This window comes from Artemia franciscana, chromosome 4 (assembly GCF_032884065.1).
Source record: "Artemia franciscana chromosome 4, ASM3288406v1, whole genome shotgun sequence".
Classification (NCBI taxonomy): domain Eukaryota; kingdom Metazoa; phylum Arthropoda; class Branchiopoda; order Anostraca; family Artemiidae; genus Artemia; species Artemia franciscana.
Genome location: NC_088866.1, coordinates 49,294,751 through 49,306,680, shown reverse-complemented (window position 1 = coordinate 49,306,680; position 11,930 = coordinate 49,294,751). Strand labels below are relative to the sequence as shown.

Here is an 11,930-nt window from a genome sequence, read left to right as displayed (position 1 = left end):
GGAGCTTGAAACTTCTACAGTAGGGTTCTCTAATACGCTGAATCTGATGGTGTCATTTTCGTTAAGATTCTACGACTTTTATGGGGTGTTTTCCCCTATTTTCTTAAATAAGGCAAATTTTCTCAGGCTCGTAACTTTTGATGGGTAAGACTAAACTTGATGAAACTTATATATTTAAAATCAGCATTAAAATGCGATTCTTTTGATGTGGCTATTGATATAAAAATTTAATTTTTTAGAGTTTTGGTTACTATTGAGCCGGCTCGCTTCTTACTACAGTTCATTACCACGAATGTTTGATTCCAGCTAAAAAGGGTGTTAAATACCTGTAACTCTTCTAGAGATTTAATGTCTAGAGCGTTTTGACTGAAACTCTCGTTATATCTATCGAACTTAATGTCTTTTCCTGTTTTGATTAATAAGATTAAATTCCCTTCTAATGTTCAATAACATTCTTTCAGCTTTTTCAGTTTACCATACATTTCATATTCCTTTGGTGTCTTTTGAGATACATTTCAGTGAAAAATTTTTTTTTCTTTTCATCACACTCGAATGGCTTTTCACCGGCACGGATAATCACGTGATTAGTGAGGTCCTAGTCCTGAATAAAATCCTGCTTGCATATGCCACGCTTGAATGGCTTCTCACCAGCGTAAATCCTTATGTGTCTAGTGTGGCAAACATTCTGACTAAGACCTCACTCACATATTTCACACTTGAATGGCTTTTCACCGGTGTGGATCCCCATGTGTGTAGTGAGGTTCCTTTCTTACTAAAACCTCACTCATCGGTGTGGATACTCATGTGTGTAGTGAGGTCGCCGTTAGTAATGAAACCTTGTTTACATATGTCACACTTGAATGACTTTTCACCGGTGTGGATCCTCATGTGTCTAGTGAGGTCGTGATTCCTACTAAAACGTTGATCACATATGTCACACTTGAATGGATTTTCACCGATATGAATCTTAATGTGTGTAGTGAGGTTGCTATTAAGACTAAAACTTCGCTTACATACGTTACACTTGAATGGCTTTTCACCGGTGTGGATCCTCATGTGTCTAGTGAGGTCACCTTTCCTACTAAAACTTCGCTTACATACGTCACACTCTAATGGCTTTTCACCGGTGTGGATCCTCATGTGTCTAGTGATGTCACCGTTCCTACTAAAACTTCGCTTACATATGTCACACTTAAATGGCTTTTCACCGGTGTGGATCCTCATGTGTCTAGTGAGGTCACCGTTCCTACTAAAACTTCGCTTACATACGTCACACTTGAATGGCTTTTCACCAGAGTGGATCCTCATGTGTCTAGTGAGGTCACCGTTCCTACTAAAACTTCGCTTACATACGTCACACTTGAATGGCTTTTCACCAGTGTGGATCCTCATGTGTCTAGTGAGGTCACCGTTCCTACTAAAACTTCGCTTACATATGTCACACTTAAATGGCTTTTCACCGGTGTGGATCCTCATATGTCTAGTGAGGTCACCGTTCCTACTAAAACCTCGCTTACATATGCCGCAATGGAATTGCTTTTTACAAGTAAGAACACAATCTTGAAAGACCATATTACTATTACTATAATAAATAACATATTATTAAGTCGCAATCCTTAGTTCTCACAATTTTTTTGGACTCTCTACTAAATAATAATCTATTTATTTTTCTTAATAACCATAATTTTACCTTGAAAAACACAAGAATTAGGAAACAGAATAATTCAAATAATTTTGCATTTAAAAATTCTCCACTTGCCACTTACCATTTACTTTTAAAGTAGCAAACTCCAAATGAGTCAGCTTGGTTTGCAATTCTTTTCTTGGGCACATGGAGAGCTCTCCAGGGAACACATAAAACGTTCAACACTAATACTTGTAATAAACAGTTTTGTTTTTTATGGCATCTTTGTCAGTTTGTACTGGATATTGTGCCACATTTTATTGACGTTGAAGATTGTGATGGTGTTGTTCTTTCAACGTAATATTCCTTTCTTTTTCATTTTTGACACACTTTAATTCTCTTTTTCCATGTTTTCTAACCCGAACTTATCTTTGCTCTTCATTTTCAATGTCGACACATTTTCAATTTGGCACAATTTCGACATCCTTTCTGTCACTTATCTACAAACCTTTTTTCTTTCTTCTTCGGTTTGGATTTTGATTATTTGAGACAAATCGTCAACATCGTTTTCTTTCACCACCCGTATTGATCTCGTCTCATTTGATGGTCCAGGTTGTTGATTTTCATTCTTTGGGAATCTCATTTGTTCAGGCTATTCTCTTGGTCCTTGCACGATTGATAGTTCAGGTGGTTCCATAGAATCATCATTTGCAACAATTACAAATTTTGTTTTTTTGGGTCTTCCTACAGGCATTAAAATACTGATTGCGTTCAAAACTGTGAGTTTCCTGTTGTTTATTCCTTCGAATCTCTCTTTTTCTATAAGAGGGTTTAACCTAATAGAAAATAAAACTTAAATGAAAATTATAATTTTCAAGTATTTTCTAGTTTCACTAAAAAATTTCAATCAAAAAAGTTCAATGCAAAATTATGTTGGCACATGACGTCATAACTTCTAGCCGTGTAGTTCGTTGTTCTTCACTTTTGTTTTTGACTCGTTGCAATTGTTACTGACGGATGTCTTCTGACTGTATATATTTTTTCTTCATTTTAGTTTATCATTACTTAAGAATTTCTTAAAAATACCCTTTACCTTTTCTGCCCAGATTACTCTTGTACCGTTTATGGTCTAGCTTGCTAAATTGTTCTCTAGGCACAATGAAACTACTTGAGACGCCTTTTTTTTTAATAGACTAAGTACGCTTGGTATTTTATACTTAACTATGATCCTTATGTAATATCGCATGTGTTATAGATATACAAACGATACTTTCACTCCTGGGGGATGGAAATGATGTAATTTATTCTCTTGGTAGGAACTCATTAATATGAGTCAATCATGATTTTTCTTGTCAATCATCTTTCTTTTGTAATTTTGTCTGCATCATATATTATACGTAACTTGTCCAGATGATGGTACCGGATTCCCCGAGGAAATTTGGCTTATTCAGTCATTGGGGATGGAACCACCAGCTGAGTCTGACCATGGCGGAGAGAGCAGCAGAAATGAGTCAAAGTATATTTGTTGTCAATACTTGTCTGCCAATTCACACCTGGTGCAGCAATGTTCTAAGTGTAAAGTGACCTCAAGATCGTACATCTTCTTACAAAACAACTAAAAAGAATACAATAAACCATACGGCTCTTGTTTAATGAATATTCACTTGCGTGTGCGTGAAACCAAGATTCAACCGGTTAAAATCTTGATGTCCTGCCAAGAGCACATCTAAGAGGAAGAGGGAATGTTATAAGATGGGTAGGGGATAGGAGGTTCTAAGTTGTCACCGCTGCGTGCCAACACCTTGGAAATTTTGCTTATGTGTCCGCATTTTTCAGCATACTGGACAAGTTAGTAAGAGACCATATCATATAAATGTAAAGTGAAGTTTTCACAATAATGCGTGAATGATTAAAATTCAAAGTTCCGCTATTGAAATTTTTATTTAAAGAATCAATTTCAATAAATATCCTACACTTCTTTCATTCAGCGGTTCATGTATTTGTGTTTATCTAACTAAACCGGCTTCTTTGATCAAATAGTTTCTTATTTAGCACTCCTGCAAACTGCAATTTCGAGGCAAGGCCCTGTCATTGCTATATGACAGGCTTGTCTCTATGGACTTTTATTGTCACTTATCTTATAACCGCAGACAATGTGAGTCTCTTCTTGAAGTCATGGCGTCACCAATAGGTTCGATATAACCACCATGGGAAAAACACAAATTCTTGCTTAAAGTTGAGACCTTCTTAGATCTTTTTAATGGCCAGAAATGTCAATATGCAAATTAAGAAAAAAAGTCCTGCCACTGAAATTTGAATTTTAATATTTCAATTAATAGCCTATAATTCCTTCAATCAGATTTTCACATATTTTTGTTTATGTAGCTAAACCATCTTCTTTGACTAAATTCTTTCCTATTTGTCACTTCCGCAAATATATAACATTTCTTTTATTTGCTCAGAAGCTGCTAATAAGAAAGGGTAAAGAAAATCAAACAATTCTTGTAAGTGGCCTAAGTTTTGGGATCCAGAGTGAATTATTGAGGCTGTTCTTTGGTGTGTATTAAAGAAATAAAAAAAATTTTTTTAGCTGAAAGTAAGGAGCGACATTAAAACTTAAAACGAGCAGAAATTACTCTGTATATGAAATGGGTTGTCCCCTCCGCAATCCCTCGCTCTTTACGCTAAGGCTTTTAATTGTTTTAAAAAGTAGAATTGTGGCAAAGAGTCAAACTTTAGCGTAAAGAGCAAGGGACTGCGGAGGGGACAACCCATTTCAAATACGGAGTAATTTCTGTTCGTTTTAAGTTTTAATGTCGCTCCTTACTTTCAGCTAAAATAAATTATTAAAATGAAATTTGTATATTAATTCTTTTTTTGGCTAAATGGCTTTCTCTTAGTTTTGATCAGACGATTTTGAGAAATAAGGGGTGGAGAAGGAGGCCTAGTTGCCCTCCAATTTTTCGGTTACTTAAAAAGGCAACTAGAACTTTTAATTTTTAACGAACGTTTTTATTAGTAAAAAATATACGTAACTTAAGAATTAACTTACGTAACAAACTTTCATAATCTTATATTTTCATTATGTATACGAGGGGGTTTGTACCCTCGTTAATACCTCACTCTTTACACTAAATCGTAAGTTTTGTCCCAATTCTTTAAGAATGACCCCTGAATCAGAAAGGCCGTAGAATAAATAGTTGAAATTACTAAAAATACTTTAGCATAAAGAGCGAGGTATTTATCTCCTCCTAAATACCTCGCTCTTTATGCTAAAGTATTTTTAGAACCCCTCATATGCGTAATAATCTCTGTTCGTTTTAAGTTTCAATGCTACTCCTTCCTTTCATTTGAAAAAACGTTTTCATGTTTATTTTTCATTGTTTTCTTATAGTAATGCTAGAAAATTCTGCGCCCTTTTCATTGAATTTTTCTTCCCCCATGACAGATTCCTCCAAGGAAAGATCCTCCAACATAGCTCCCTCCCCTCAGCCCCACCCCCAAACAAAATAAAATCCCCCTGAAGACGTCTGTACACTTCCCAATAACCATTACTACATGTAAACACTGGTCAAAGTTTGTAACTTGCAGCCCCTCCCCCAGGGATTTTGGGGGGTAATTCATCCCCAAAGACATAGTTATTATGATTTTCGACTATGTTGAACAAAATGGCTATCTCAGAATTTCGATTCGTTGACTTTGGGAAAAATATGAGCGTGGGAGGGGGCCTAGATGCCCTCCAGTTTTTTTGGTCACTTAAAAAGGGGACTAGAACTTTTCATTTCCGTTAGAATGAGCCCTCTTGCCACATTCTGGGACCACTTGGTCGATACGATGACCCCTGGGAAAAAAAAAATAAAAAAAATAAAATAAACACGCACCCGTGATTTGTCTTCTGGTAAAAAAAATGCAAAATTCCAAATTTTTGCAGATAAGAGCTTGAAACTTCTACAGTAGGGTTCTCTGATACGCTGAATCTGATGGTGTAATTTTCGTTAAGATTCTACGACTTTTAGGGGGTGTTTCCCCCTATTTTCTTAAATAACGAAAATTTTCTCAGGCTCGTAACTTTTGCTGGGTAGAACTAAACTTGATGAAACATATATATTTAAAATCAGCATTAAAATGCGATTCTTTTGATGTAGCTATTGATATCAAAATTAAATTTTTTAGAGTTTTGGTTACTATTGAGCCGGGTCGCTCCTTACTACAGTTCGTTACCACGAACTGTTTGATTAGGCCAGGGATAAACATATGAGTACGACTATAGGCAGAAAAAGGGGGTTGTAAGCTTAAGGTATGCTTTTTTTTTTGGAGGGGAATTTTTTCGTCAAATTATAGCAAAATCTTATCAGTGCGATACCGATATATCGGTATCGGACCCCAAAAATCTATATGAGTCGAACCCTAAATAATGCAACTTAAAAATGCTATAAATTAACGTCATTGAAAACGATGAAACACAAAATGAACATAAATTAAAATTATAAATGGTAAAAGATATTTTTTTTAGTTGAAATGTGGTCTATGAACTAATATTAGAATATTTGAAGCTAAAGTAATGTCTGTGGTAAAGTATGGATTTTAAATGTGGATGCTTGTAAAGGCTGAGGAAGATCTATTAATGTTTTCGAAATGAATTGTCTAAGGATAGCTTTAGATACTCGCAAGGCCGTATTCAGCGGAGGGGTTTGAATTTTCCCCTCCAGAAAATGTTTGTCCGACTCGTAAAAACGTAATAAAATGCATAATAACACATTTGGATTCGTTTAAAAAAAAATTTATTAAACCCTCTCAACATTGAGAAGAAATACTAGATATGGCCATGGGTACTTTTTCGACTAACCATATATCTTACAGTAGCCTAAGCTGTAATAAAATGTGAATTGATTATAATCTTTTAGTGACACGATTAAAGAACGGTTAGTATGGCTAGACCGTGTTTTACAATTGAAGGATGACAGGTAGCAAAAGATCGTGCTTTTGGCCCATCAATCCATCTGGGACCAAAGGATAAGCATGCCACCAATGAATACTGTCACGTAATTTTTACCTTTATCTTTCAGAACATTTGTCAAACAGTTCGTGGTAACGAACTGTAGTAAGGAGCGACCCGGCTCAATAGTAACCAAAACTCTAAAAAATGGAATTTTGATACCAATAGCTATATCAAAAGAATCACATTTTAATGCTGGTTTTAAATATATAAGTTTCATCAAGTTTAGTCTTACTAGAAACAGGAACAGGGAAACAACAACAACGGGGACGCCGGGGGCAGGGGGATATATAAATGACAACGGGGACACGGGGAATGTTCGATTAGCAATCATCATCAACAAAGCTCAAGGGCAATCATTAGAATAATGAGGTATAGATATGAATACAGATTGTTTTTCCCATGGACAATTATATGTTGCATGTTCAAGAGTCGGTAAACCTGACAATCTATTTATATGCACAGACAATGGGACAGCCAAGAATGTTGTTTATTCGCAAGTTTTACGTAGTTAAAAATATATTTATATATATATATATATATATATATATATATATATATATATATATATATATATATATATATATATATATATATATATATATATATATATATATATCACAGGTGGGGCACAGGGACACAACTATAATGGCGCGTAACTAATATGGCACGTAACGACTTACACGCGCGGGGGGCTTGGTGGGGGCACGTAGCGCCCCCATCAACTAGGTGTTGGGGTGGTGCTTCGCGCCACCCCAACAGCTTGTTCTTTATAATAATATTTCGCTGAGGGAAAGCTGTTGAAGATTGAAGAAAAATCCTGAAATACCCTATGAACATTTGACCTCTTTTCTGTTCAAGCGTGACTGGAGCATATATCTTGGATTTACTCACCCCCCACCCTTAATCTTGGATGCCTCAGAACTGGCTTTTACCAAGATTCGTCAGGTATGACAGGATTTTGACTGGGTGGCTAATTAAGAACAGTATACCCGTATTCTACTTCTTTTATCATATTCTATCGAGTATATCCTCAAATTCTACTGTGCTCATTTTCTATTTAAATAATTACATTTTATGCCCTTGTCATACTCTGCATATTCTCACATGATTTTGTCCCATATTCTATCGTGGGACCAACAAGGTCATGGTGTAACTTCTTCTTCATTTTGTATTGATTGTTAGGGAGACACTTTCGCATAAACTCATCACCGGAATCAAGTTCCGGGGTTATCGAGTCTTGTACTTCTTTCGCAATTATTCCATCCAGGTCTGAGACTCCAACCCCAATACGGGAGCAAACACCACTAAGGGCATAAGAGAGAGTATTAGACTTGCTTTTGTCTCTATTAAAGAGGGGGAAAGAGAGGGGGATTCAAAAGGGTATACAGTATGAAAAAAAAATGCCTCCCCTGATTCTGATTACCTCCGTTACTTGTGAACAGCTATTGGATTATTAAGAAGTTTATCGTGCGATATATATTTGACGAATCAGACTCCGGAACAAAAAATAGATATACAATTTTACAAAGCGATAGAAAAATAAAAGAAGAGAGCACATAAAGAACTGGTCCCATAATTTTGGATTTTTAGACTATTGTCGTTTCGGTTCTAAGCGTTGAGAAAGTCCAGTTAATATCCTTTGGTTGTCAATAACTCGAAGATTGCGAAGATAATTCTGAACCTCCATTTCACTACGTGGCGTTGGTGGTTGAATTACTGAAAAAGAGAATTTAATTTAGGCAAACAGCGAGGGAAACGATAGCAGCCCTATACTTCTGTGTTACAAAATATTCGTTAATTCCATCGGTTTGCTTTGCAAAAATTTTCGCAGGCGATAAACTTAATATTTGTAGGGTATGCCATAAAGAGAAGCTAAATAAACTCATCTTCTGTTGCAAATCCACCGGCCACTAATTATGAATGACAAATCTAGACTAACAAGAAATTAATTTCCGGAGAGATGAATATATGCACCTTTCTGAAACCTGATTGGTTCTTCTGTGGGAAATATTAAGCCAGTAAAAAGAACGGAAACTTTTTAAGTCATAATCTTGTTTTAAGTAATTTTTATGTTTCTATGTATTTGAACTTAGATAAAGGCAGGGAAACACACAAACAAAAGACGAAATAGAGAGTAGGCAAAAAACTGTGAGAATAGTGCCAAAAGCGAAGAAGATAGAGACTTTGCGTTCTAAATCACAGAGAAAAAAAGAATTATCGGGGGGGGGGAACAATGAAAGGAATAAGATAGAGAAAGCGGAAAAATATTACAAGAGAAAGAGAGTGGGGATACAGAGAGAGGGAGTAGGAATGAGGGGGAGGAAGACAGGAGGGGGGGCGAAAATATAGGAAGATAGAGAGAAAGGGGAGAGAGAAGGAGATACATAGGGAGAGAGAGGGGGAGGGGAGGAGAGAGAGAGACACGGTAGAAGGAATAATCTAAAAATAGCCTTCTCACTGTAACAATATTTGAATCTTTACAAGTGGTTGTTTGAGCAAAACCAATAAAATGTTCCTTAAAAAAGGATATTTTCTTTTTATATCTAAAAATTTCTTTGAGATTATGAAATTATAATAATAAAGATTAATTGGCCGATATATTTTTCATCTGCTGTATTGAAAAACGACAGGAACGAGAGAGTTAACTTATATTAGTTGGATTTTTATTTTTATTTTTTTTTTTACAGAATTTACTTCTAGGTGAATAAGTGCAAACAAGCTTAACTTACTTAACAAAAATACAGCCAATGCAGAAGTACACGCTAGGACTGTTCAGTTTTTTGGAAAAATCTGCAGTTGTCTGCTATTTAATCAATTTTGTGCTCTGTGTTCTTCGATCGGGGGAGGGGGCAGCTGCAATATACCAGTCATCACAGGAATTTGGAAAGTGGCCAACCAAACTAAATAATTCTTAAGTTTGGCACCTTTTTATTGCTAAAATTCTATAATTCTGAACGGAACCCTTTCCACATTCAAAAACAATTTATATCCGAAAGGGCCAGATAGACTTGAAAAAATATTGTAATACTATGATGAAACCATAGTGTAATGGTCATTCAGTTTAGAATAATACTGCATTACTATGCTAAAACTATTTTTTTATTTAAACTATTTTTTTATAGAAATTAAAGAGTAAGGTTAAAATTTTAAGAGAATATATTATACTAATGTTACTTTTTCTGTTAATAATTGATATTAAATAAATAAAATAAGCCTCTTAGAGAGTAGATATGATACCAGAAAGGGTGACTATTTACTCCTAAACCGTCTTATAAAAATAAAACAAATCAGCCCGTCCTTTATAAAAAAAAGCTTAAAAATGGAAATAAAGAATTCAATAATAAAAAACCTAAAAATCTTTTTAGACGATTAGATAAAAAGTTTTTTTTCAAACAAAATAAAAAGCGAAATAAAAATTAAAACTAACAACAATTACACCGCATATTAGGGGGGATGTCAACTCCAACACTGTAGATAAGGGCTTCAAACCTCTACAACACCGTTCTCTTTTGTGTTGAATTTGATGGCTCAACTTCCATCAAGAGGGGGAGGGTGTCTTCCCCCTTTCTTGAAAATCAAGCAAACTTCCCCGGCTTTGAATTTTCGATGGTTGTAAAATTGATGAATTTAAGACGTTTAAAATTATCCTTTTTATAATCATAATTCCTTTAATTTATTTATTTTTATCAACACCTTTTTTTATAGCTTCGTGCACTATTAGCGCGAGCCCCTCTTGGCTCATGGTCACGAACTGTTCGATTTATATGATTACACTTTGTGTCCAAAGCCCGGTAAACGCAACAAGGTTAGGTTACATTTTTATAAATGAAACATAAAAATATAAGGGTTTTTAAGAGACTTATAAAATGGACCTTATGTTTACAGAACCACAATTTAAAATGATAGTAAATTACGCTACTGTAGATCGAGTTAAAATATGGAGCTAATATCAAAAGGATGATATCAATCGGATGAGATCTCCCTCGGATTGGTCCGGAGGAGCTAATTCAGATTGTTGGAAAAATAATGGGGTGAAAATGCATATTTATCCTATTTTGCCCGATTCCCACTAAGGAAAATCTCCCAGTACCTTTTAAGGTGCTGCGCCCTTATAATCAAAAATAAATACAAACTTATATAGTTGAGATCCTCTGCAGAATTTAAGTGTCCAGAGGGTCTGATGAAGTAGATATCTTGTCATCTTGTACCCAAATTCTATGTTCCTCAAAATATTTCTTGTATACTCAGGTTAACAGCTTATAGTCAACCGAGGAGGGTAATCTCTATCATCGGTCAAACTGGACCCTCCCCTCCAGATTAATTGACAAATGGTAAATTTGTAAATTTTATAAATTCAAAGTTTAATTATTAATTTTGACCCCGCCGCCCTTCCATGAAAAATAACCCGACACCTTGTAAGGTTTTATACCAGTGTTGTGATAGTCAAAGTGAACAACATATGTAGACTTACACAGCTGACGTCCCCTACAGAATCTAAGTGTTCTGAGTGTCTGAGCGAGTAGATGCATTTTCTCAAAATTGATTAGGCCGGAGGCTTCTTGAACAGTAGAATTTCCATCGTTTGTGAAGGTCATGTCTAAAATAGAGTTCACAGATTATTACACATACAATACACTTTTATAATTATTGGTTCTTTTATTTTTCAGTATGCAGTAAGTCTTCTAACAAATAGGTTTATAATATCCCAATCATGGGCACCTAAAAGGGAGCAGGGGGCACCCGCCCCCTGGCCGCATGATGATGGCTTGTATTTTTGTATATTTGTTTTGAGATTTCTATTATACAGCATTGGAAATGCCGCTTAGACCACGTAAGCCCCCTCCCCCCAAAAAAACACTTTACAATGTTTTATATATTTTTGTCACACTTTGTGGTCAGTTTAGCACTGTGGTATATTTGACAATCCTTCTTTTTGAATATAGAAAGACCAAAAGTTAAAAAAATGTTTTGTTTTTTTTAAATGCAATTCAGAAAAAAATCGATTTGAAACTAAAATGAAAATGTAGGACCACCATGATATATTTTGTTATTAATCAAAGATTCTTTCTACGTCATGAGTGACACGCAGCGTCATTTTTGGTCTTGAGTTTTGTAGCTTGTCTGAGTAGTAGGAAAATTAGAGCAGGGGCGGATCCAGGGAGGCCATAGCCCCTCCAAGATTTTCTGGTGCCTTTATTTGTATTCCGTTCCTTTTATTTTTTACTCTTTTTTTAAGTAAACCTGTCAATTTAATTAATTATTCGTAGCTGATTTACCCAATTAACAACAAAAAGCAAAGCTTTCCTA

General features: G+C 35.3%; 1 protein-coding gene across 7 annotated transcripts in view; it reads right to left on the bottom strand.

The window, feature by feature from the left end:
* Positions 1–8,084: 8,084 nt before the first annotated feature.
* LOC136026532 (rap guanine nucleotide exchange factor 4-like) overlaps positions 8,085–11,930 on the bottom strand; it is a 788,659-nt gene continuing 784,813 nt past the window's right edge. For all 7 annotated transcript variants that reach the window (XM_065703199.1, XM_065703201.1, XM_065703204.1 and 4 more), the window contains 2 exons: positions 11,095–11,220; positions 8,085–8,339 (listed from right to left, as the gene is read on the bottom strand). In XM_065703199.1, the coding sequence (XP_065559271.1) occupies positions 8,215–8,339; positions 11,095–11,220 (251 nt within the window). In that variant the 3' untranslated portion in view covers positions 8,085–8,214. The remainder of the gene's footprint in view (positions 8,340–11,094; positions 11,221–11,930) is intronic.